At 39.1% G+C, this 27,736-nt stretch overlaps 2 protein-coding genes across 5 annotated transcripts; one reads left to right on the forward strand and one right to left on the reverse strand.

Annotated features, from left to right (window-relative positions):
• Positions 1–4,253: 4,253 nt before the first annotated feature.
• Positions 4,254–14,764, forward strand: irf7 (interferon regulatory factor 7). 3 transcript variants are annotated; one of them, XM_088611015.1, is made up of 9 exons: positions 4,254–4,418; positions 5,671–5,866; positions 6,876–7,047; positions 7,460–7,563; positions 7,752–7,806; positions 7,933–8,076; positions 9,608–10,024; positions 10,690–10,805; positions 11,782–14,764. In XM_088611015.1, exons 1-9 carry the CDS (start codon positions 4,411–4,413, stop codon positions 11,932–11,934), a joined length of 1,365 nt encoding a protein of 454 aa, XP_088467141.1. In that variant the 5' UTR covers positions 4,254–4,410; the 3' UTR covers positions 11,935–14,764. The 3 variants fall into 3 exon arrangements, with proteins under 3 accessions (XP_088467141.1, XP_088467142.1, XP_088467143.1); XM_088611016.1 differs by having other exon boundaries at positions 5,674–5,866; XM_088611017.1 differs by having other exon boundaries at positions 4,256–4,418; positions 5,671–5,833.
• A 637-nt stretch (positions 14,765–15,401) lies between these two features.
• LOC148645396 (malignant fibrous histiocytoma-amplified sequence 1 homolog) lies at positions 15,402–27,085 on the reverse strand. 2 transcript variants are annotated; one of them, XM_088611013.1, is made up of 11 exons: positions 26,731–27,085; positions 24,841–25,708; positions 23,715–24,012; positions 22,739–22,925; positions 22,107–22,291; positions 21,115–21,608; positions 19,335–19,489; positions 17,740–17,908; positions 17,277–17,344; positions 16,567–16,763; positions 15,402–16,214 (listed from the first exon to the last, which is right to left on the reverse strand). In XM_088611013.1, the coding sequence occupies exons 1-11, from the start codon at positions 26,744–26,746 to the stop codon at positions 16,173–16,175; spliced, it is 2,679 nt and encodes an 892-aa protein (XP_088467139.1). In that variant the 5' UTR covers positions 26,747–27,085; the 3' UTR covers positions 15,402–16,172. The 2 variants fall into 2 exon arrangements, with proteins under 2 accessions (XP_088467139.1, XP_088467140.1); XM_088611014.1 differs by having other exon boundaries at positions 16,567–16,670; positions 26,731–27,084.
• Between the last annotated feature and the right edge of the window lie 651 nt (positions 27,086–27,736).

The following is a 27,736-nucleotide window of genomic DNA, read 5'->3' on the forward strand; positions in this document are numbered from 1 at the left end:
TGATTTGAAGATATCATTCATTTGTTCCACTTCAACAACATGGCTGAGTAGCTTGTTCCATACTCCCACAAAAACATTTACCGTATATTTCATTCAAAAACAACTTGCATTATTTCCCTTTCATACAGTTTGCAGGACAGTGGAGTAATCTGAGAGAAGTACATTGTTCAAGCACAGAAGCTACTCAGGGTTTGAACCTGACACAACTTTCCCATTCAAAATCCAGAGTCCTCAACATGAATCCACTCTACAGTCACCAGTAGCAAGTCAGATAGTGCTTTTTCATATCTCTTAGGTCCTGGGTTTAATTTGGAGCAACCTCTGTGTGGAGTTTGCATGTCATCCATACATGGGTTTATTCTGGACATTGTGGTTTCCTCCCACATCTCAAAGTCATGCAGGCTTAGTGTCCTGTCTGCTTCCATTACCAAATATGACCAGATATGGCTGTAAATGCATTATCCTGGTAGTGCATGACACACAGGACAAGCAGACTGTTTCAATAATGAGTGTGCTGATGTTGAGACATACCTCACTTCCAAGTCTACTACTACGACTTTTTTGTGACTGTGTTCTGCCACTGTATTGAGAATCACAATCTGATGGCCGAGGCTCAAATGTCTGATATCTCTACTTGAAAAGAGCATCTGTACTGGTTAAGCCCTTCAAGAACCTAAAATAAATCTTGAAGCAAATAAAGATCTCACAATCTCAGTATATGACCCTGACCCAAAACATTTTTTTTCTTAAGATGAGATTGGTTCCATACAAATGTTGGCAATTTGGCCTTTCAAACTCATTTTTATTGTTAGCAGATAATTGATCTGAGGATCTCAGTCAGTTGTTTTCTAAAAGATGTCAGAGTTCATCTTCAAAACAGGAGAGGGCTTCTTAAGAATCAAGATATAAAAGAGAAACAGAAATAATAAAGAACAAAGAAAAGTAAATCTAAAAAAACATTTTATCAACCAATTTAATGAGACAACCTTGATAAATAGAAACAATTGAGATATCTCAGAGTTATGAGTTCATACAGATACTCCACACCTAAGCAAATTGAGCTGTCCATGTGACAAAAAGCATAACTAAAGACCAACTGCTATACTGTACAGCTAAAACTGTTTTGGAAATAACAATAATGTTAAACCTATAAATGTAAGGCTTTTGGAAATGTCACCAGATTCAATTTTAAAAATCATCTTTTATTGTCAAAGAAAACGTGGTGTGTAAAGTGACTTTTTCCATTCCATGTGACAACCTCAGCATCATATGATGGAAAAACATGTACATGATATATATACAGTTCCTAACTTTGCCCACATTCCCCCACTCCTACACAAGCATATTTGACTAGCCTAGCTGAGGCTTTATAAGGGCTTTACACTATGTGGAAAGAATAAACAAAGCAAGCACTGACTGTTCAACTACAAAATCAAAACAGCAGTGTGAAATATGAAAAACAGAAATTATATAACTCATAGCACAGTGAGAATACTGACCCATTTCTATATTCACACTCAAAGGGTGAATAACTATATTGTTGAGTAACTATAGCAAAAGACTGGCCCGCTGAGAATCATCTGAATAGATGAAGGCATCGCAACCAAATTCAGCAGTTTGGTCAAATTCTAATTACGACAAGATGAGACAATAAATATAAAGGTGCAGCATATTTACTATGTTCATGTTTGGTGTTAAATAGCCTGGTTGAGGAAATTACAGCCTTGGGCACAAAAACAAGGTTGACAACCTCCCAATCACTTATGATGAATGAACCAAGGATGCTGCTGTGAGGTTGAAGATGAGGTGTAGGTAGGAGTGTGATAAAAGTGGTGCATATCAGGCAAACATTTATACACACAAAAGTACAAGTGCAAGATTAAAATTTGAGTTCTCCCCAAGCTTCTGTTTAACAACTTAATTATAAGGAGCCTGAGAATGCCTGACCCATTCTTTAACTGACAGACTTTTCCATCATACATAACTAGATTGAGACAATAATAGGGCTACATATACAAAATTGCTAACAAATTAGGAAAAACGGCCATGTTAAACGTGTGAAAAGAGACTGTGTTACTTAGCTGAGCAGTGGATCAGACAATTCTATTCCCTTTATCAAAGACATTCTATGTCCAGTGAAGCACAGATAATCTATAGAACCAAGAAAAACCGATCCTTACTTATTAATGTTTCAATCGTCCTTACTTATTCATGTAACAATCTTTTTATTCCATTCACTTCTGTAACGTCCAGTAGATATAGCTCTTAAGACATTGAAAAGCCAATGACAATGTAGAAAACGTGCAGGAATGTAATGGCACAAAACCTAATGAACAGGCCCATTGCAAAACTGGCAGTGCTGCTGGTTAAACAAATGAAGAAAAAAGGTTTTGGCCCCATGAACTTTGAAAAAGTCCCTGTAGGTACTTTCTAAAGCAAAGGGGATCAATGCATTTGTCTGTTTCTTAAATGTCTGTCAACTGTCCTGCACCTTTCATTAATTTGAAAAAAAAAATGGCTGCAATTTAACTTTTCTTTGGTATAATACCAAACACTTTATTGGAACAACCAGGAGAAAAGGGAGATGGCATTTCTAGTAATTCACACTGTAGTGCTACCCAGAAAAACATGATAAAGTCTTTATTAGCTGTGTTTAATGGTTTCAGATGCAAATTTGTAATTGTAAAGTATACATTGTTTGAAAATAGCACAAGCACACTGTAAAACATCTGTAAAGGAGTCATTCCAAGGCTCTTTTTAGTTTGAAAATTAGTTAATCTGTTAATTGAGATTACAGCTACGAGCAATACATCTACCTTAAGCCATACAGAGGTTTTCAGGTTTTATTTTAGGAATGAATGAAATTTTGGGATAGAATACACCATCTCAGAAGGTAAAATAATGATATCAGATGCAACAGGAATAACCTGTTCAGAGGTCCCTGTCCTTTACTTCAGAAGCTGAGAAAGAGAGGGCTTGTTGGGACTTCTTGAAAGGCAAAATTGTGCAAACTGAGGTCAGGCAGGCACAGCAGGCATCATGTATCGTTCAATGTTTTCATTGGTGAAGGGTCAATGTTAAAATAAAAACCTCAACAGCTCACTAAGCTCACCTACTCATTCAGCATGAGTTTCAGTACGCTATGGAAAGGACAAATGAATTGCTATCCAAGTTTAAATCTGAAGAATGCGCTGTCATACTTATCTTTAATAAAATGGAAAATAACATTCCAGACTTGTTGTAGTCCCAGTCCATGTTCTAAATGCTTGATATTAACGCATGCTGGGCTAAGACTAATGATTTTCTATACAGTGTAGGTTAAGTCCCCTTGAAATTTGCTTATTGACTAGGAATATGTCTAATTAAAAATGAATATCCTATAGTAAGAACATGCAACTTAAGGAAATATTTTGCTCAGTTACAGGAAGCATACCACTAACCTAGGTACTTTGGGCACCTTGGTCATGCAGACCATTTTCACACATTTGTTTATATTTTTTGGTGTGGTCCCTTATAAGAAAGAATGTCAATCCTCAAAGGCTGAGAAGCAGCAGGTCATGCTTTTCCATTGGTACTAGTGATTTCTTACCAGTACACCAACCCTTTTCTCTAATCAATTTCAATTTCTCAAACAAGAAATCTCTAGAATATTATAAAAATTCCAGAGCAAAAGGGACAGTCAACAATCACCAATCAAAAAAATGAAAGGACTTTTTGAAGTGAATTTAAATCTGGTAATCAAATTGAAATTAAATCTCGTCTTAGAAGCTAATTTGCTTTTAGTTATGAATACTCTTTCATTGTTTGCTACCATTTGCGTTTTTGTAAGCGTTTGAAACTAAATGCATTTTGCTTAAAGCCTTGTAAGCACTAAAATCGTAGCGAATGGATCTTCACAAAAGTACACCCCTATTGAAAGTTGTTTGTGATATTTCTATAAACACATAAGAAAATAAAGGTGTCAAATGATCATGTCATATATCAGCCTTTGATCAAATATTTTTATTTCACAGACCTTACTCTGTTGTTCAAGCTAGGCTCCAATGCTAAACAACAATTCGTGTTACCGTACACTCTCTGTGCTGTAAATCTGACCGAAACTCGGTGATAAAACAACCTAGAACTGGCAACACTCCTCTACTTCCCCGCAAGACAGCGCCTCTCCGCAGGACTTAACTTTCGGTTTCACCGCGTGACTTCTCGGAAAGGAAGTGAGACCTGCTTACCCAAAGATGGCCAAAGAAGTCCTTATTTAGACAGTCTGGCTCCTCCCCTTCTCCCTGGAGCCAGGTGCTTGTTGCTTATAGTATAAAAACAATTCCATGATCGAAATATCGCTGAGAACAACTTTAAAGGATCTGGCGGTAACAGCTATATGAATCACCTCACCTAATTGACATCGACTCGACAATGCAAAGGTAAAAAATAACGAGCCAAGTGTCTTTTTTCTCTTTGCACAGATAAGCAACAACTTTAATATCTGTGTCCAGTTCTAGAGCTAACTTCCAGCATGAACTAAAAGGTGATTTCGATTGTAGTACATTACGGGTATTTATAATTTTAATTATTTATTTGACATACTTAGCATTTGAAGACTATAATGCTGGTAAGCTACTACATTTTGCAACGTGTTAAAAACATTCATATTGTAACGCAACGGGCGCGCAGGCGGGCGCCCTTGCCGCATTAGGTCGGCCCCATCCCGACTGAGGCTCGAACCCGGGACTCCCGCGTCTCTCTGCAGCGACCTAGCCCCGTGAGCTAAAGAGAGATCTGTCTGTAGCCCAGTAGCTGTAGTCCAGCTATCACAGGGAAGGGCGGTGACGTCACCTGCTCTGGTACGCCGGCTCTTACACAGTACCTGTCGGCCGTAAGCGTTACAATATTCAAAGAATTGCAATATAGAATACAAACAGTACTGCATGTAATTACAACACCAGCCGTCTGAAGGCTGAGGCAAGGTGATACCAGTGTTGCTCTGGGAAGAAAATTTAAAGAGGTAGAAACAACTTTAATGTGAATGTATCTATGCATGATTTGACAATGCATGCACTTTCAATGTTATGGCAGTATTGTACAATACTTTAGATATTTCTAAAAGCATTTCCAACTTTATTGCTGAAGAAGTGCAATCAAAAGTCTGCGGTAATGATAGACTTTTGAACTGTACAGTGAACTGTACTATATATTGATGCACTATGGAAATGCAATAGGTCTGAAGGATTTCATCATCAGTTTTAAGCATGGATATTAAAACTAGAGTAAATGAGAACAAAACTGAAGAAACATGGCATCAATAGTTTGCATGTGAAGCATTACAAAGTGATGTACACTATCGGTCATTAAGCAGACATTTAGGTAAATCCATGGTTTTGACTTAGCATGGCAGTTAAAAAATTACAGGTAGGAAATGGCATCATCTATAATGGTTTCTTCCTAACAAAGACAGCATTCTGTATTTATGCATTTACCCAAAGACTTATAATATAAGTAAGTATAAGTACATATATAATATAACATAACATATACGTACATTCTGTATATAATATAAGTACATATAAGTATGTAAATATAAGTATAACATACTTATAATGTGTATGTTCTGTGATCACCGTCATTTTTGTTTGTTACTGTATTGACTCACTGCAAGGTTTCCTGTTGTTCCTTAAGCAGCGTCAGCTACAATAAGCCCCAGTTTGGGCAATGGCTTATCCAGCAGATCAACAGTGGTGACTATCCAGGCCTCTGCTGGGTGGACAATGACAAGTTCCGAGTTCCTTGGAAGCACAACTCCAGGAAAGATTGCAATGATGAAGACAACAAAATATTCTGGGTATGGGCCTGGAGGCTTGCGTCAGTATTGCTGGTATTAGTCTCTATAACTGTCCTCAAAGTACAAAATGCACTTTTTATAAAGGGAATTAATGTGAAACAGGTCATTCTCTTTGTAAGTTTGATGATACAGGTCCTCAGCCAAGTTTTACAACAGTGTAGAACTCTACAAAGGGTTTTGAAGTCTTAACACCTCTGTGTCCCAATGTGTAACAGCAATAGTCTAAGGAAGTCTCTCATCCCCTCTGTAATGTCATTCTTAATGAATGAGATTCTTTTATCTCTTGAAATATTGTTCTGAATTCTTTGATGGTGAGGTTTGCATTTTTTGTAATGCTTTGGATTCAATTTTATTGACACAATTTCCCCTTGAGGATAATAGATCTTGAATTAAAGTTGACACAAGGCAAGGTTTACAATACAAGGTGTAGGTGCAGGAGTAAATATAAAACAGTGTGTAATTTGACAGGTTTAGTCTTTAGTGATAAAGGTAATAATATATAATTAGGTATTATTTGGAAGTGTTGCATTTAAAGAAAATACATGTTGGTTGTAGTCCAACTGGGAAAACATTGTTGATCAAAATAAAATCTTAACAGTTTGTGTCAGATAGGCACACTATATTTAAGGAACAAGTAGTAGGTTTATTCCATGCTGAAAAAAAGAAGAAAGAAAACACAACGTTTCGGCCGTGGAGCCTCCTGTAGACACCCGAAGAAGGCTCCAAGGCCGAAACGTTGTGTTCTCTTTCTTCTTTTTTTCAGCATGGAATAAACCTACTACTTGTTCCTTTGCAGCCTACGCATGCTGACGCAGCTACCCACCTGAAGTACATTATATTTAAGCCTGACAATGATTGCCTTTTAGATAACTTGGACATTATTGGGATTATTGGAGGAAAAACACTACAAATGCTCAGCTAACACTGAGTACTGTTTTATGTTAAATAGTTGTATATATGGGTTCACCTTTCTATTTGTTTTTCCTCGGTGGTGGAAGAAGACCATTGTAATGACAGAATATTTCCTCCTTTTGCTCTACAGGCCTGGGCATACGCCAGTGGCAAAATCACAGAAAACCCAAACGACAAGGCCAAGTGGAAAACAAACTTCCGATGTGCCTTGCATAGCCTGAAGTACTTCAGAAAAATAGAAGACCACTCCAAAGAGTCTGATGACCCCCACAAAGTTTACCAGATCATACGCAACTTTGCAGGTAAGCAGTTGCCCACTGCTGCAGAAACTGACTCATCTGTTTTGGAAGTTTTCAATGTGCTATGCAAATAAACTGCTTAATACAGTTAACTTGTAACATAAACTATTCCCTAATGCAGAAAGCCAATGTACATGCATTCTTTGCATTATGAAGGCTTGAGACAATTAGACAGTATCCTATTTTCTTTGTCTGCCATTTTGAAATTGCTTGCTGTGTTGTAAAGACCAACAATGACATCATATGGCAATTTTTAGAATGGTCAGGATGCATTGATCAATTCAATAGCATTTGTTAATCTGAAATGAAGTGCTAAACTCATTCCAATTAGTATCATATGATTGTGTATTTGATGGATTGTTCCATCAACTCAGATTATGGTATTTAACAATGTTTCCCCTTCTGTTTCCTAAAGCCGACATTGAGAGTGATCAGAATGAGCACCTGAACATAAAGCCCAGCTATTGCCCAATCCAGAATATGCATCTTAATGAAACTCCTAAATACATAGAAACACAGGTATGTTCTTTGCTTCAATATTAAGACTGCTGGTCTCAATGTGGAATGAGTTAAACCTTTAAGTCAAAAGGGAGAAATGTACTGCACCTCTGTTTTCATTTTATCCCATTCATGACCTCACCCACTATAGGCACTAAATTGGCTTATAAAGCATCGAGAGAGTTAATTAATGTTTTCTCTTTCATAAGCCACAGGACCTGTCGAATCAGCTCTTCACCCTTAATCTGGACAACCAGCATGCAGGTATTACACTATACTTATCTGGACTGGTTTAGTGAACTAGAGTTTCTAGATGACATGTTAAGAATTGCTTCAGAAACATAAGCATGTTGCACATTGAAGTCTAGTGGCACACTTATTTTCCCCCAGAAAATATCCCATTGGAAGAATCTTCTGGATGCCATATTCCTGCTGAGATGCATAATGTCTATCACATTGAGTCCATGAGCACTGAACCCCAGATCACCTCCCAGAAATTTGCCGATCATTTCCCAGTGCATTCCTACATTACTGGTAGGTATCAAGAAAGCAGAAGGGGGTGGGGAGTGGAGGGAGAAAATAACTTGGGGTGAAAAAAGACTTAGAACCATCACAATGTATCTTGTGTACAATTGTACCAAAAACAAAAGGATCAGCAAACTCTGCCAGTGTGGTGAAGCAGTTTATTTCACTTTTTACTCATTCTGTAGAGCTGGATCACATTTTCTTTCAAGATACAGCTAACTTTCATCTAGCACAGATCTCACAAACGTTAATCATGGAGGATGTCCAATTGTCTGTTTTTTGTTGCACGAGTTGATACTTAACAGCGTATTTGACCACTTACAAGGCTCCATGTGTTTCATAGGCAACTAAAGAATGTTATGAGAAATCCAAGGTAAAAAGGTCTCTTTAAGGTAATTAGCCTTATAGTAATTTTTTTACACTCAATTGGTTGTTCAGGATGAAACAAAAGCCAAGGCCCTCTAGAAACTGAGTTTGAAACCTCTGGTCCAGCGCAAGAACAACCAAAACATGAAAGCTTTGCAATGTCACCATTCTGCATGGATTCAGACAAGAGATTTAACAATAAGTCCTCCAAAACACATCAGTAAGTCAGAAGGTATGTTGCTCTTCGTAGACGAGCTTCTTGGCAGAAGAGGTATGGAGTCTTCTGCTTTTCTTTGCAACAGAGCTTGAATGGGATCTAACTGGGATCAATCACTGCTAACTGACCATTAAAATTTGCTAAAACTCCAAGACCCGAGTAAAAGGTCTATTGAAAGAATTTGGGATCTTTTAGCCCCAGAGTGTCCATTTCTGCTTCCTAAAGATGTAATCAATAGTGGACATGGTCACATTCATGGTTGGCAAACCTAGTCCTTGAGTACTGTGTTTGTTTCTGGTTTCTATATTGGTCCTTAATGAATTAGGTGAAACAGCTAAGTAGATAAAAAGTCAAATCAGCTGTGATTGCCAATCTTGGCAGTACAGAGGTGTAGAGCTCCAGGCTTTAAGGAACAGAACCAAGCTGGTATCCTAGGCCTCTTTAAATTACCCACCAGTGCTAAACTGATCCAGTTAAGCTTATGATCAGGTCATGTCCAGAAGAGGTGGAGAAAAACCCAGAGACACTATGGCCCTGAGAGACTAGATTTGTGTAACACTGCTTTGATGTGTGTTAGTAGAATAGGGATGTCTAAGTCTTGTCCTGGAGGGCAAGTGTTTCTGCAGATTTTCATTGAAACTGGGACAACTTTAACAATTGGCTTAAATTAACAGCTTCTCACCAGCTCTTTGGGCTCTGCTTTAAAGAGACTAGGAAAATAATCTATCCTAGAACAATAAATGCTTAGTTGACTGAAGAACACAATTAATTTGAAAAAACAGCTTTTCAGAGTGGCTTACTGAGGGAATATCTTTGAATTTTTACCGCATTAAAGTACGCAAGCTGTTCATTTGCCTATAGGAGGCAAAGGAGCAATACTGGTAGACATAATCCTAGAAATCAATTCCTTCTGTTTCTGTTACAAGTCTGACAACTTTTTCTTTTCTCCCTGTACAGCAGTGAACCAGCCTCCCATCCCCCTCCAGAACCAGCCTTATGTGAATGATCTGGAGATTACCATCTTCTACAGGAAGAAGACTGTTCTCACCACCCGGGTGTGCAGTCCCAGGGTACAGCTCCATTACCACAGTGAGAACCCCGCACTGGGTGCTGGGCAGGCCGTGTGCTTCCCGGGCACTGAACAGCTAGTCGACCACAAGCAAATTGAGTACACCAACCAGATCCTCAACAGCATTCAGAGTGGGCTGCTCCTGGAGGTCAAGCCAACTGGCATCTATGGTACACGCCAGGACAAGTGTCACGTGTACAGCATCGCCTCTGATGCCATCCCCAACACTCTTGTCAATGTGGAACCCCATAAACTACCCCAGAACAGGGAAGTGGAGCTCCTCAGCTTTCAAAAGTACACTAATGGTAATTGCTAATAATTGAAACCATTATTGTTATTGTACTATTAATTATTGCTATTAATTGTAAGTGCCAATGTGCTGATTGAGAAAGTATTGCTTACAGAACACCTGCTTAAAGATATTGCTTAAAGACAATCCCGTTCTTCATTTGTCAGAAAGGGGCTCATTGTGCATTGAGAAACCAACTAATTCTTAAAGGCCCTCTTTCCTCAAGTCATGTTGACACCAGTCACTGAAACATTTTTCCAAACCTTTTTTCCACCAGTTCATTGCCACTTGTCAAATATTTTTTTTCCTAAACTTAGAAGGACTTCTGAACAAAAGCCAAATGCTTGAAGACAATCCATTACTTCCTAAACCACTTACATCCTTTATGACAATGGAAGTAACTTGTTAGTATGTAATGAGAAATGTTACAGAGACAGAAAAAGTTGTTCTTGCACACATTATGTAATCACTTTAATAGCTGTGACTTGACCAACAGCTATAAAATATAGATACACACTAATACAAATGTGCTGTATTGTTCTGGACATAAAATTACCTTAACAAATGTTGATGTATTTGCTATGATGTACCTACTTGCCACATAAGAAGTCAGTATTGATATGATATATTTAAATAATACAGCAGACTTTAATAAAAATATGCATATTTACTCCATTTCAGAACTGAAGGAGTTTAAAGAAAACAAGCGTGGATCCCCAGAATACACAATCTACCTTTGCTTTGGAGAAAAATTCCCAGATGGAAAACCCAGAGAGAAGAAATTAATTATAGTAAAGGTAATTCCAGTCATTCTTACTTCCATCTATCCAGCCATTTTGTAATTGCTTCTTCCAATTCAGGGTTGTGGGGGGCCTGGAGCCTATCCTGGCAAACAGTAGGCACAAGGCAGGGTGCGCTGTGGATGGGGGCCAGTCTACCTCAGGGCAGACAGACATGCAACCATTCACACTAGGGGCAATTCTTTCTGAAGCCAGTTTACCTACCAGTATGTCTTTGGACTGTGGGAGGAAATCAAAGAACCCAGAGGAAACCCACAAGAACATCGGAAGAACATACAGACTCCAATCAAGAATTGAACCCATTGCCCCAGGGCTGAAAGACAGTAATGCCGACCACTGCCCCACCGTGCCACCCTCATCCCTGATGGGAGACCTCCTGGAAAAAACTAAGGTTGCTGCTGGAAGAGGTGTTAGTGGGGCCAACAGGGGGCGCTCACCCTGTGGTCCATGTGGGTCCTAATGCCCCAGTATAGTGATGGGGACACTATACTGTGAACTGGCACCGTCCTTCGGATGAGACGTAAAACCGAGGTCCTGACTCTCTGTGGTCATTAAAAATCCCAGGGCGTTTCTCGAAAAGAGTAGGGGTGTAACCCCAGCGTCCTGGCCAAATTTCCCATTGGCCCTTGCCAATCATGGCGACCTAATAATCCCTATCTATGAAATGGTTTCATTACTCTGCTCTCCTCCCCACTGATAGCTGATGTGTGGTGAGCGTTCTGGCGCACTATGGCTGCCGTTGCATCATCCAGGTGGATGCTGCACATTGGTGGTGGTGGAGGGGAGTCCCCATTACCTATAAAGCGCTTTGAGTGGAGTGTCCAGAAAAGCGCTATATAAGTGTAAGCAATTATTATTATCCCTACTTCAATTTCTTAATTAATAGGGACCATCAGTAATGATCTACATCGCTCATCAGCACAGCTAGGCATGATACCCCTTTGCTCTGATACTGTTTCTGTCTGTTTGCCAGGTTCTGCCTCTGATCTGCAAGTATTTCCATGAAGTGGCTCAGCATGAGGGGGCAACTTCCATCCACAATGACAGCATCAGCCTTCAGTTCTCACACAACAGTCTGTACGACCTCATCGGCTCTGTGTTTGACCTCCCTATGGCTTTTTCCTGAAACCTGCAGCTTCAGGACCAGCAGTGTCTTAATGTGGTCCTGGAGGTCTGGTGTGTCTGAAGGTTTTCTAGTTTCCTCTGGAGCACCAGCAGCAGCACCAGCTCCTGAAAGAGGTGGTAGAATTACTACATTGACTAAGATGCTGACAAAATAATTGCTGGATTTACGTCCAGTTCTGCCTGTAGAGGTTCCCATCACTTGCCTTCATCTTTCCTTCCTTTAATTACAACACCACTATCCACCTGCCATTTCTGCAGAAACTTAGTTTGAAATCACAACATTTTAAACATAACAGTCAGTACTGCAAAAATATTACATGATCACGATGCAATTTCTTATGCCTTTTCTCCACTATGTTTGATTCTAAGTTTCTTTGTTGTCAGGAGATAGCTTTATTGTCAGTCATTCATGAATCATTTTACAGTACTGCTCTGAACGGTGTGAGATTAATTCTCATAAATTATTAATCAGTAGGGCAGATTATGCAATTACAGACTGGAATTGAGCCAAGATACTGGAACTAAATTCTGTAAGGAGACAGAGTTAGCACAGTAGGCTCTCGACATCTGCAAATTCTTATTTGGAGAAGGGAGGAGAGGGATGAAATTGAGCTGAAGGTTGTTAAGTACTGGTTCCAAATGAGCTGTGCAGCAGGCTAGGATTTGGAGACGAGTCTAGCTAGTGAGCATCTGCCTGCCCCACCCCAAGAACTTAAGACACAGCATCCGTTCCTGAGTGTTGTCTTTGTTTTGTATTGTAGTAACAGAACTGCTCCCAGTTCTATATCAGCAGCACAGAAAATGACAGGCTGGAGACAGTTTTATTACCTGTTTCATTACAGAGAGAGAGTAGGCATCTGCTGGACACAGAGGAGGGATTAGTGTTTATTTTAACTGATTACAGTACGTTTATAATTGCCATTGTTGTGGTTGATCAATGTTATTGTAAGTAACTTAAAGTTAATTAAGATTTTAATTTTCGTACAAAGAAGGCTTACTTTTGTCTTTTAACCAAACATACGAAGTACTGTATGCAAACGTATAGGGGTGTATTTGGTTATTTGCAAATTTGGCTATTTGGGATGGTTCTCTAAACCAAACCCTTGTGAATGTGAATGTCAAGACCTTACTTTATAGGTCAGGTATTAAAGCAGATGTACAATGATGGTGTAGTAATGATGTAATGTAAGCTAAACACGTTTGAAAGAGGTGTCACTGTTTTCCAGAAGGATATGATATCTTTTTTAGTTGGAGATCTTAACCATATAAGAATATCCTTCCTTAACAGGAATCGTGCATAGAGGGAAGGATCCATTTATTATTGACAAAGTGGCTAGACTTAATTAATGTTGTTAAATTTGATTACTCTCAACCCAAAATGTATAGCCCATTGATTTTGGTTCGTGTAATAAATAATGATCTAGTTTCAAAGCAATAAGGGAAAAGGTTGTGATAAAATGCCACATGCAGTTAGCCGATATGAAACAGAAATGGTTTGGAACCAAATACTAGCTGTTCCTGTCATTATTATACATGAACAATTCATAAGTTTACTCCATTCATTAATCACATCAAACTGGAACACATTTGTGTTTAGCATTACAAACATTGTAGAAGTTTGGTTAAAATAATGAATCAGGGATTTCTGCGAGAGGCTCATAACTCTGTACTTTTATTCCCAAGCTTCCGGAGGGTATAAGATTATAAATTACTGACACATCATTAACTGGCCCCTCACCCTGTATACCACAGGCCAGTAACCTCTGCAGCTTAAATAGCAGCTACAGATACAGTTGAAATTTCAGAGGCTAGTGTACAAACAATAAAAGAGTTTGCTTTTTGGGGGAAAAAAGGGTTATTGGAAGACATGGGGCATAAGAGCTCAGCTGGAAGAGTGCTTGCAACAAGATTTGCAAAAGAGTCGGTTTCAATTCCTTATTGTGCCTGTCATTGCTAAATAGCAGCTGCTTCTGATGACTTGACAAATTTGGGAATCAAACTGTAACTGGCACAGAAGCATCTCATTAGTGGGAAAAGATAGAGAACCAAAACAAAGGCAAAAGGGTGTTGAAAATGGCACCATACTGATATAAACACTCCCTGACTGCTTCCAATCCAATCGGCTGTTTAGTCTGAGAGAGAATGTAAAACATAGGCTGGCAGCTTTAGCACATCTTCACTCGAGTGAAGGATCAGCTAATTAAGGGTTAAAAGAGTGGAAGTGCCAAGGTTGGCTTTCTGGCTCTGATATCTGGTATTTGTTCCAGCCTGTTCTGTCTGTTATGTAGTGGGTCTGATTGTTCATAAGTTTAATTGGAACTGGGCTCTGAGGTATTTTATGATTTCATTTTTAATGAAATAATCAACTGTAAAAATACTTGAAGTAACATACTGTATGTGTTTAACAAAATAATTAGGGTAATTGTTTAATTGAGAATTTGGGTTGGACCAAAAACCAGAAGCCACAAGGCCCCCCGAGAGGTGAGGAGAAGACCCCTGTTCTAAACCCTCAGCAAGTTCCCTCCAGCTCCTTGAAAAATTACTATTAATAAATGCTTAAATTAGGCAATGTGTGAAAGGAGCTGGATCTCCCACATTATTTTAATCCGTTCTTCTTGTGAAGAATTCAGGTGGTCTGCCCTGTGTGGGGTTTATTAAAGGTGAAAACTGTGCCAAGTTGTGCATTGTTTTGCATACTTTTTCACTTGGCATAAATAAAACCTTTGATAATCAAAGAGATTCCAAGTTAGATTGAGATCCGTTTTGATCATATTGTTTCCTATAATGATAAAGTACCTGCAAAATACAAATAAATCTTATTTGCATATTCATCTGAAGTTGTCTTATTTCTATTTAGATCTGTATTTGTCCTTGGCTAGGTGCTTGAGATCTTCAAAGGGTCTGTGACAACAGCTGATGTCACCATAATTCCATTACCAACATTGTGTCACCTTAGTTTCTTTATATTTTCAGTGGTCTTTCTTTTTTCAGACATCCTCTGGCACCTCGGTTCTTCCATGATGTTCCCTTTTTGGGGAACACTACATGCCCTCTTCCTTCTCAGTTGCTTTCATCTGCTCACTAACGCTTCACTCTTCATCACTGAGCACTAAATGTGCTCATTGCACTTACTAGGTCTTTTCACCAGCTATTAATTAAATCACCTGGCATGTCACCCAGTTATTAGTCTTCACATCACTAATCAATGTAACAATCTGGTACTGGAGTATTCAGTTCGACTCACTCTGTCACCCATTTGCAGTCTTCAATAATCACCATTTCAGTTCAAGTCTTTGTACCTAGCACCAGTCTTCACTAAACACAATTAATGTCTCTTCACTAACTATACTGGCTAATCCTGTTTGACCAGGGATCCACAATGCAATCAGCACTTGTGCCTCTGATGCAGATGCTGTCAGTTGTTTTTTCTACTTTACAGTCTTCAATAAAAATTAATCACACTTCTCCTTCTGTTTGTATAAAGTTGCATTTTGCCATTTGTAATTGCTAAAAGCCAGGAAGAACATAAATACAGAAAATAATAGGAAAAAATAAAATGATTTATTGACTTTACAGTTTTGCAGAAAACAAGCACCAGTAAAATGCAGATGAAATTCAGTACATCAAAGACAGCAGCACAGAGAAGAGCAAGTGTTATAACATAGGAGGCAGACTGTACAATAGGATAGACTGACTTTTAGTCTGACTTTCATTGTCTTTGTCATGCTCCTATCCTTCTGGTGGTATCCCATGCCACGCCATTTAATTTGTCAAGAGCAGGGTGTTATAGGAAGCCTGTCTCAGAAGCAGAAAGTGCAAGGCAGTGCTGAGAGCACATGACGGCTCAACATCAAATTCCAGTACATGCTTGAAATGTCTAGGAATTGTCTTGGAAAAAATCTAAATACCACCCATCCATTTTCTAACTTCTTAATCCAATACAGCATCATGAGGAGAAGTTGGAGCCTAGAAGAACTTAGTGCAAGGCAGAGTACAACTTAGATGGGAAGTCAGTCTATCACAAGACACACAGGCACACACTCACCAGGGCCAATTTTCCCTGAAGCTAATTAACCTACTAGCATGTTTTGGATTGCGGGAGGAAACCGGAGCCAATTAAATCCCAAACATCTAAAATGTCCATTCCTTCCATTATTATTTGGACTACATTTTAGGACATTAATGTCACAATGTTAAAATAATAACACCTAAACTCTAGGTTTTATTTAAAAACACATTCTATTTTTTAATGTCTTCAAGGATGTCAGAAGAATCAAATATCTGCAAAAAAACAAACAAAGCAAGAACATATCAATTCCACGCATTAAATAAAATCTAGATTTTCCTACTTGGTCATCTGGATTACTGAAAATAAACTGCCAGTTAAATTGAGTAACCCTGTGAATGTGAGTCACATACAATTGCTTAAGAGGGAATACACTAGCACAATTTTACAAATGTAAGAAGAATAATTCAAATGTTAGCTATCTAGTTTTTGTTTAAAAAATGTAAAAATATTTAAAGACATGACCCAGTTTGTAGCTTAAGGATAATTTTAAACAATAGAATATTAGTTCATCGATTAAAAGACGTAGTCAGTTTTTTTTACTGCCAGGAACCCCAGATGAAATACCTGATTTCCCACAGTCATATTTGTTGGTCCCATCGCAATATTCCCTGCCATATTGTAGATTATACTTTGAGGATTCCCATCTTCCAACAGTGATACAACTGGCACTGCGAAGCGAGACAGTGACATATTTAGAGTCTTGTATTGGCCTCCCTGGTTTTTCTTACGTTTTCTGAGGCAGCAGATTTCTGTTGGGGAGGCTCAAATTAAGAAAAATGTAACTGGGTATCATGAGTGACTCAAGGAGAAATGTGTTTATCTAGACTAGAGCACTGCAATCTGTCACTAATAGTGTTACTATGTGCCTGTGACCAGGATTCTCCAATAGGTGGCGCACAAGTGTTCAAGTGTCCATGGGGCCTTCTTGCTAGAGTCAATGTAGGTTATATATTTACAACATTCTGGAAAACAGCCTCCTCTGTTACTTTTCAACTGCCTGTGCGTTTATAGTACAATCAGCAGAAAACTGTGTCACATTTAATTCGATGCCTACACTGCTGTAGACATTGGGGATTAGTTTGGGACCTGGGCCATAGATTGGTTCAGCAGTGCACAGACAGGATCCACAGGCCTCATTCTTCCAATGGCAGTATGAGGTGTCCTTGTAGCAATGACTCAGGTTAATTGATACTTGCTAATTCAATGTGGCTGTGTGTGTGACTGGTTTACTGTTGGGATGGACCTAATTTTTGGAAAAACAAAAACTTTTCTACCTTTCGGAAACAGGAATTCAGTCCTCTGTGTGTGGCCATTGTCACAAGTCACCATATCCTGTTTTACCCTGTGAGAAATGAACACAATCAATTACTGTACCATACAGGCAGATCACAGTATTGTCAAGTTAGGTAAATTGTGTACAATGAGTCTGCTTCTTGTTTTCCACTGTCAGTGCATAAAGATTGATTGTGGGACACTCTGACTTTAATTAACTTCTTTGTACTCTTGTAAACAACTTACCTCTGCTACAAAAAGGACTTTGCCAAGACCTGAACACATTCAATATCCCTACTTGTTCATCAATCTAGTTTGGTCATTGTTCAAGTGCTATTATTCTATTATTAATTATTATTCTATGCTATTATTAATTTGATTTAACCTAGAAATGTATCACTTTCTCAAGCTGAGAGATTGTCCTCTCCCTGCATGGAACAATCAGTAGAAAACAAGTATGCTTACATGTCATAAAAGCTTTCTGATTCATTCTTATCAGGCCAGTCGAAATCGGCAGAACAGCCATTGACTGTACATGGACTGCACACAGTCCGACACAGGCCAGGCCACTGCTCCTCCAGTTTAGCCATCTTACACATGATAGCCAGAATCATGTCCCAGGTTGTCTGGAATTCTATGGAAGACAAGAGCCTTAGATGACAAAATAGAATTTAATAATTTTCTCGTTTCATTGTTCATCATTAATATGTTTATTTTTTCTCTAAATTTTGCTCATGTTACTCATGTCAATCACCGGATGCAGTAGATAAGAGGGATAAGAAGCATTCATTTTTTTAGCAATATTCCATTCAGAAAAAAGGTCAAGTATAAAGAACTTTTATACCAGCCACGTGGATTTGACAATGTTTCAGTGGATGGGGGGGGTTGAGGATTTCAAAATACAGCTAATTGAATTATAATGCTGAGACCTATGGGCCTCATAGGCTTTAGGGTCTTTAAGGCTTTATGGTTCTGTGGCACACAATTGCAGTTATAGAGTGAGCTCTGTTGTGATCTGCTGAATGTCACTGCCTGGAACATTTGACTGTTTGAATAAAGCAGTATTTTCACTGCTCCTAGAATTAGAATCTACAGTACGTACTGTACCTCAGTGACTTGTCTGCTGCTTAAAATATTGAACTAAAAGGCCAAAATTGAGCTCTGCAAATTCAGCAAGGACAGGGATCAATAAAACTGCTACATATTTAGTATATAGTATCACTTGCCTCATACTACATACATACGAACACTTGCATACTATTTTTTTGTGAAGCTGCCAAACATAAGTGGGACTATTTACCATTAGATAAAAAACATAACATTTTTGGCAGACCAGTTCTGAAAAGCCACTGGTCCCTGGTATACAGTATATGAAGGACTTCATAGAAGAATTCATAAAACTCCACCATAGACGGTCCCAAGCCCGTTTGCGAAAGGAGGAGGGACTTCAGCGACAGGCCGTGCAACAAGCTGGCTGAAGAAAAATTCCTTGTTGCGTCAAAATGCACACGACCAAGCAGACCCCACATAAGTGGGAAAATGCGAAGAAAAAGTGTATTAAGTGTACTAATTTAGTTCAAAAGTACCAGATATGTCTATTTTAATGAGGTTTGTGAATTCCAAACTATGAAATCTATTTAATTGAAATTTCTGGGAATTTAGTGCAGGATCATCCACATTTTAAAAAATTATGATATCATAAACTGGAACTACAGCAGCAGACCATGGTTTGAAAAATGAAACCAAGAGCAGGTAGGAGTAAAGCTTATGTGGTGAGAACAAGCAGGACTGTGTGAGCAGAGAGCACAGTGAGTGCAGCAAGAAGGGGGAGCAGGCAAAAACACAGTCCAGGTTCGAACCCGGGAAAACAGGAGAGAAGCTAACGTTGAAGTAAACTCCATAGCAAAGTCTACATTAAAGCTTAAATAACCTGAACCACCTAAGGCTAGAAATTGTCTCCGGGTGGTACAGCATTCCACTCAGATTGGTATCCACGGCAACCCAGCCAGTGACAGGTGAGTGCAGGTGTGGCCAGCTCCCATGGCAACAAGTGTTCTTACCTCTCTTCTGAGGCCTTCTGCAACGGATTTCAATAAACTGGTCGTCTTCTTCATGGTTTTCTTTAAGAAGTAGGCATTTGGCATTGGAGATGACCAAGCATTTTTCCCTTCCCACCCAGTGAGGTGCATACAAAGAGCATACCTTAATAATGAGCCTAGAAAATAAAATGTCTGTATAAGAGCATTCTTAACCTACTCAAGAAATACTATTCTTCAGAAGCAGCACTAGACATGAAATAGAGGATATTAGTGGAAATACAGGGAAGTGCATTTAAAACATGAGACACTTTTATCACATACAGGGTTGTGGAAACCTGGAATAAAAGTAACAGGGAGTAGCTTTGTTGTTGGAGAGGAGGCTTCTTTCAGGAAACAGACGGATCCTTGGATTACTAAAATTATTTTTCAGCAACCCACATAAGGTAGATGAGCAAAATTGTCTTGTTTGTAACCTTTCTGATGCTTATTAACACATAATATATGTTATTGTCGGTATGTAAGTAGTATGGACTATTAAGTTGTTCAGTACAATGTGCAAAAAAGAAATTTCATATCATCTTTAGGATTAGTCTGGACAAACATCATTAAATCAGAAATAGAGACTAGACCAAAAAACTTTGTATTGCATGATTCCTGTGAGCTTTAAGCCATTCTCATATTCAACTCTAAATATTTAGACAGATTAAGGGAACTGAATCACTTTTGCCTACAACAGGAAAGTGGGGATAATTTGCGTTTTCAAAAGCTTGAAAGGTATTGACCTAAGACTTATCGTCATGGAAAAATCATGGAATTAATGGTACTAGAAACTAGGAAACTAGTGAATCTAATAATTCTTGGGCAGAAAATAGGAGACATTTCCTTACACAGAGAGCTGGAGATGTAAAATTCACAAACCAGTATGGAATCCTTTAAGATATGGTTTTGTGCAGTCGGGGGTCTTTACTGAGTTTAAAGCAGTCTATAGAGCTATTCAGTAGAATTAACTCTACTAAGTTGTTTTTATAGTGTTCATACACTTTTACTTTCATAGTCCATGTCAAGTACACTCACACAGGCCAGTCATAATATTGTAGACGGTTTTGTTCCTAACTGTCCTACATTTTCTAACAGATGCCAATAGGTGTCATAAAACCAATAATGAGCCCTCATTATGAGGCTAGAGTCCTCTGAAACTAAACAACATTTGTAAGCACATGTTCATTCATATTTTCCCATTCAGGTAAGTAAAATGCGATGTAATTCACATATTTAATATACCTACAGAAAGATATGACTGGAGATTTCAGCTTGGATGAATACTAAAGGTTTTGCTTTAGGCTGATGGGAAAGCAGGACGTTTCATACAAAAAAAGAGGTCCTCCTGAGAGTTTGAATCAGTGAAGGTGCTTAATCAGAGCACACATTGGGCCCTGTAGTCCAGGTATCAGTAATTCGAACTTGATACATGCAATCAGCTGGCTACGAATAAGATTTATCAAGTGGCATTGCACAACTGGACAAGCAAGGTTAATTTAGTAATCATCAGTGAGAAACATACACTGCTCCTTCCATTGGCACTGATGCTTCTGTAAGAGACAGTGGATCTTGCAGTGTGTCCAACACCAAGTGACACTCTCAGGTAGTTGTGTCAGAGTCCACACGTCTTCACTCTCCCCATGTGATACAGGAGATGTAGCTGTACAACTGAGTCATAAGCAACCGCTGATTACAAACTGGGTTGGTATGAAAATATAAATAAATAGAAATTCCAAACTTGTAAGAAAAACAAACTGATTACCTGTGGAATAGACCCTGGGGGATTTCTGGTAGAAGGTAGATGTGGATGTTGATGTCATCCACTTTATCTTCACCCCATTTCTGTGACACAAGGTCATTATTTTTTAGGTAACTTGGGAACATACAGGCATCATTTGGGATGGCAGACTGAGGCATCTTCCACAGACTGTCTGGGCTGAACTCCATGGCATCTGGGTTAAGTGGATTAGAGAGTTTTGTGGCGAGGCAGATTTCAAAGTGCTTCAAAAGACGGAGAAGCTTGCCACCTTCCTGCTTGGTCCCAGCGATCTCTTCCATAAAGTCCTCATCCTCAGGAGAGTTCTCTTTCGGGAGAGACATCTTCACCAGCAGCCTCATGGCAGTGTTGTGCAAGGTGGCATTCCTGTGGAAATCTTCCACCCACTTCCTCCTGTGCTTCACCAGGGCATTCTCACTCATCAGCAGATCCTTGGGTATCTTCTTCAGCTGATTCTCCAGGTCATGACGGACAATTGTCTGAGCACAGACGAAGACAAAACTCAGAGATTCAGTCTGATCATCATCATGGTTCACTTTGTTCTGGAAACACTTGCCATGTTTACAGCACTGTATTATTACAGCAAACATAGATATGGTACTGTATGTACACTACACACAACACCAAACACAGAATGGAGCAGGACAAAATGATTCAGTTCTGTGCACCATGCTGGACCTAACACAGATGCTAGTGCAGAAGGCTGATATATAGTACAGTATATGGCAGGTGCAGAAGTGTAATGAGTAGTCCCCTGTATTTTGGAGTGAATATTACAAAGTGGAATAAATCAGTAGACAAGCTGTGCTATTTTTAGTTATTTAGACAAGTTTTACATGTCTAAAAAGAAGTAAAACCCATGACTTCTAAGCTTATGTTCACACATCTCCCGAAAAAAAATGTGAACTCTAATCCACCAAAAAAAATTTTTTGAATATGTAAGCTTCCAGATTTATCTTTTGAAAGCTAGCACTAACCTTGAACAAAGCGATGAGGAATGAGGGTTTGACAAAGACTGTATCTATGAGAGCTGGAATGTCTTCATACCACATTATGATACCTATGCGATGAAGGTAACGTAATATATCCTTAAGGTCATCTTTATCAATCTTCGTCAGCTTACAGTTAATGTCACTTAAGAGTGTATTAAGAGATACAATTCCTAAAACATAAAACAGACAAGAAGGTATGAAATGTCAGTACATGAATTAACAGTGCATCACATGACAAACTACTTGACATTAGCCCCAAAGCTGTAAAATTATTACAATTTGCTTTATAACTGAGCAAACAAACAGTTTATAAAAATTAGAACTATCACAACCTTGAATTCACAATTTTAATTTAATTTGGTAATGGTAATTAACTACTCTGAACCAAAGCCATCTCTTTCAGTGATTTGTCTAGGCCATAATGCAATTATTCAGTATGCGCTTCTCATTTTCATCTAACTTTTGAATTAAGGTGTTAATGTGTAGCGTATGTTTAAGTTGAGGTAATTGGCTCAAGTAACTATACTAGCTTTACCTGCTAAACAAAGGCATTTCTAGACATGTTCTGCTTTTCTGCAAGCAGTGGTATAACAATGATTGCTAATATAAAGACATACCATGGTCAGGAACTTTGTGATCTTTCAGAAGATCCCTGATTGAGGACTCCACAGTTTGGTAGACACGAGGCAGCTTTTTCTCTATATTCGGGAAAAGGTCTTTATTCTGCACACATTCCAAAATCTGTGCTTGGAGATATTCAATATCTGCCTGATTTGTGCCATCAATTGCTATGAGGTCAAGAACCTATTAATTAATAATAATTAATAACAATAATTCCCACTGACCCACTTACGTATAAATCATCTTAAGTCCTTTGCAAGAAATTTGTCATTTATTATCATCATTAGGATTTTATCAAAAGACTTAGATTGTACACATTTAAATAACTGCAATTTAGCCAGGGGTACAGCAGTAGAAAGAATATTCAAACTATTTGTAACAACAATAAGAAAAAATCAAGATTCAATATACAGTGCTCCACTGATGTTAGCTAAAGTTATCTGTGCTTATCATTCCTAACTGCCTCTTCAGGGTCTTTCTGTATACCATTTGAATTTTTGTTTTTTTTCCAGAGATCAAAATAATCTGACTAGAAGTTGTGTGTTGGCCAGCGCATTACACTGGGGATAAAGAGAAAATAATAATTTGGGCATCTATTGATGAAGGGGAAAAAAGGTAGGGGTGTCTTGCCACTTCTGAAACAGTGATGCTGGTAATATTTACTAAGCAGGCTAAATACTGCAGCATGGACACCGGTGGGGTCGTTGGTGATTACTTGGCAAGGGCTTTCTTGATTTTCTGCCAGCCTCCTGCAAATTTGCAGTAAGAGACACTCTGCTTCTCTGGTCTCCCTTGATGTCTCTCACAGGACAACCCCATCTGCCAGGGTGCTCATGGGAGGAGCACATCTACAGGACTCCTTCGCTCCTGATTAGTACTGGACTGGAGTCTTTGCCAGTCTTCAAAATCAATTGACAATTCTGATTTTCTTCAAAAAAAGATTGGAGGAAACACACAGAAATAGAACAATACCTTTAAGTTGTAGCCAGTCACTTGATCAAGTCTGCACGTCTGATCAGAAAAGAGGGCTGGCTCCATTTTCTCCCTGATGTTTTTTCTCCTTTGCTCTAACCGGGCTTCCCTCTCATCCAGCATTTTTTTAATATTGATCTCTATATCTGCTTTCTTCTCTTTGATCTCTTCCGAGTTCTCACACTTGTCAATGTGAGTCCCCACAGGGAGAACAACAGAGTCTGGAACCCTCATCAGCACATTATTAATCCAGAAGCTTACTTCGTCTTTGAAGGACTGAGGATCACCAATACTATAGCTAAAATAATCCAACAGAGAATGATGGCATTAGGACCTTAAGACTTATCATCAAAAGGAAGGCACAGAAAATGGCAGCCGTGATCCTATTTCAAAAGTAAACGGGTCTTTTCAATTAACAAAACAGCAATCAAAAGATTTTGTTGCGAAAACATGTTCCACATTTTCTCTCTCCACATGACACACCAACAATAGTGCCACAGCAGCCATATCACCCTGCAATTTTCAACTGGCAACCCACTGAAGCTAAGCAGGTATGAGCCTGGCCAGTACCTGGATGGGAAAAGCTAAGGTTGCTGCTGTGGTCATTAAAAATCCCAGGGCATTTCTCGAAAAGAGTAGGGGTGTTACCCTGGCATCCTGGCTAAATTTCCCGCTGGGTTAGTGTTAGGGCTACCCTTTACCAATCATGGCCTCCCTATAATCCCCATCTAGGAATTGGCTTCATCACTCTGTTCTCCTCCCCATTGATAGCTGATGTGTGGTGAGCACACTGGCACACTGCCGATGCTGTTACATCATCCAGATGGGGCTGCACATTGGTGGAATTATTATTATTAAAAAGACATACTGTATATGTAAATGAAACGCAACAACCCATAATTTCCACACATATGTTTTCAGTTGTGAGATTATCAGTTTTGGATTGCAAATTTAGTTGAAAATAACCAGAACCATTTTTTCAGGAGGCTAGAAACTTTGCAAATCAAATACTAGAAAATTCAAATTGCCTAGCACAGTTCAGAGTTCAATGCTTGACTGAGGAATGGGACAACCACTCACAGCCACAACAATAAATGGATTGTATTTACTTCCTACTGTATCTCACCTCTTCAGATTGATGACCAGAATGACCAGGGCCTGAGGGGTGATGAAGACGTGATGAGTGAGGTAGTACTCTTCCTGGCCTGCAAAGTCCCAGAAGAGGAAGCTGAAGTCCTCTTTCTGCACCTCACTGATTTCAATCCCCACTGTCCTGTCTGCCACACTCACTGTCACCACCTTCCCTTCCTGTAGGCTGCGGCACAGGGTAGACTTGCCTGCCATCGAGGAGCCCAGGAACATTGTCTTCACTCTGTGGATGTAATCGGCTTGCGAGCCGCTCAGCTGGCTGAAGTAGCGCCTGATCTGCTTCAGGCCCCCGGCACATACCTCGTCAGGCGGCTCCCTGAGGCGGTTAGCTGCCGCTCGGAAAGTTGTGAGGTTCTTGTTCTCAAAGAGCCTGGCTGGGAGCTCTGAGAGCCTGTTGTTGTCCACAAAAAGCTCCTTGAGCTTGGGAAGGTCGGCCACAGCCTCATTCAGCTCTTTCAGGTAGTTGTGCGAGAGGCCAAGGTGCTGCAGGTTCTTGCAGCAGCTGATGTCAGACGGGAGTTTACCAAGACGGTTGGTGCTCAACTTCAGCAACTCCAGCTTCTGAAGCTGGGAGAATATTCCCTCTGGGATATTTTGGATCTTATTCTGGTTCAAGTAAAGCTTCTCCAAGTGGAAAAGCTGTTTAATCTCAAGAGGGAAGTCAAGAAGTTCATTCCGAGACAGAATGAGCTCCCTGAGGTTTGTCAGAGTTGAGATGCCCAGAGTATCCTTAAATCTGTTCCGGTCTAGGTCGAGAATGGAAATGTCTGTATCTTCCAAGACTTCTGAAGGGATCGTTTTCAGTTTCTTTTTTGAATAATCAAGTTTTTTATTCTTTTGGAAACCTAAAAAGGAATAAACAAGACAATGTTTAGATTCCCAGTATTTAGATTCACGGCCTTCTAATAATCTCCATCTATGAACTAGCTTCATCATTCAAAATAATCTGACTAGTCTGAGAGATGATGTGTGATGCATGTAGAGGTGCACTCTGGGCTGCTCTCGCATCATCCAGATGGGGATGCACACTGGTGGTGGTGGAGGGGAGCCCCCATTATCTGTAAAGCACTTTCAATGGGGTGTCCAGGTCAATGAAAAGGTCAATGATACCTAATCTACTTGGTTCAGATAAGCAAATAGTACAGCCTACTAGAAGAGTAGTTTATGAACTAAATAAAACAGTGCAAATCTATAGATACATTAATACATTTTCTTATATTTTTCAATCCCTTTTACATTTTTCAACATACTGTAGAAAGGCAAAATGCCATGGGGCTGATTGCAGTTTTAATAATCACTGTATGGAAAATGAAGACGGATAACCAAGCGAAAGTGCACAGGGCAGAATGTTCTCCGTAGTTACACATCCCTTCCTCAGTATTTAGCTCTTTGGAATCCCAAAGGAGGCAGCTGGATTGGAGCTGTTGCAAAACGCGTGAGATTTCGGTATTATAATTTACTTAAACAATATTACAATTCCTGGGGTTAGGAAGGTACTGATAAACCGATGTGATCAATGTATATACATCAGTTTATATATCTTTTATAAACAGAATGCACTTTGCTAACAGATTCTTGATGTGGAATGAAAAACTATGCACATCCTATTAATGCACTTCAACAGAATTTCAAGCTGCCAAAAAAATGCAGTTCATTATCAAATGTTTCTGGAGATGATATTGTAAGAAGCTGAATAACTCATATTCATTCAGATTTTATACAGTGCAGCATTCATTCACTTATTGCTACAACTAAAACAATTTTACATTACAGATTGCAAGTTATTTAAGGCACTAATAAACTACCTTTAGTAACTTAATGTTGCTGCTTGACTAGCTCCAGTTAACAAAAGAGTCAATATACTTGCCATTCTGCCGAGCCATCTTGTTCAACTGCCAGCTGTTGTCTACATCATTTCCGGAGTCTGCTTGGAAGTTCAGCCTAATACTGGGGAACTCCCTAAATGGTGTGTCCAGAGTCTGTACTGAGCCTCACACAGCACAGCAGAAATATCAAATGTTCTACAGTACTCATTTCAAACTGTAAAGTTACCTTTGTCTGTCAGCATTCAAAAGTACCAAATCTTACTCTTAGAAAATATATTTTTTCTGCAGAGAAGATAAACCAAGACAAGCAGGGTTACTTGCCAAATCCTGTTCGAGTCCTCATGTGGCCTCTGAAGGTTGTGCAACCAGACTGCAGCCATGATATTTACAGTGAAAATTATACCCAGCAGTAACTCACAGGATGTGAATAACAGAAAAAGTTATGCAATCACATATAATCATTAACTACTGGACATATAAGTATATAGTGTTCATTATGGACTAGGAACATTTGTTACACATGAAGGAAAGCAAAAAAGATTGAAACTTCTCAACAAGGAAACAAATATTTTTATATTATATAGATTATATATTTATATTATTTTTTATTAGCGATTACAAAAAAAAACAAAAAGCAGTCACTCCCAGTTTTTTGTTTGTGAACTTCCTCATACCTAGCAATGAAGATATTGTACATATTTACTGAGCCTCTCTCTTATATATTGTACAAGAAGAGACAGTACATTAATCTGACGGCAGGTGGAGCGACGCGCCGGATGGAGTATTCTCGGTCGCAGTTAATGGCAACGTCAGCTCAAAGATTTGGTTCAAACCACCAAATGGAGACTGGTGTGCCGACAAGCGGACCCTGCTGATGCGGGATTAACGCTAGGAAAGAGAGAGACAGTACATTCATGTGGTCACCTGGCTGATGACTCATCAACACCAAAACACTTAATTCCCCATATTTCTCTTCTCTAAGAGGAACTCCTCAAATGAAGACAAAATCAAAACGTTTCACTGAAATTAGTCATAAGACTATCACCA

This window comes from Lepisosteus platostomus, chromosome 18, assembly GCF_059453375.1.
Source record: "Lepisosteus platostomus isolate fLepPlt1 chromosome 18, fLepPlt1.hap1, whole genome shotgun sequence".
NCBI lineage: Eukaryota > Metazoa > Chordata > Actinopteri > Semionotiformes > Lepisosteidae > Lepisosteus > Lepisosteus platostomus.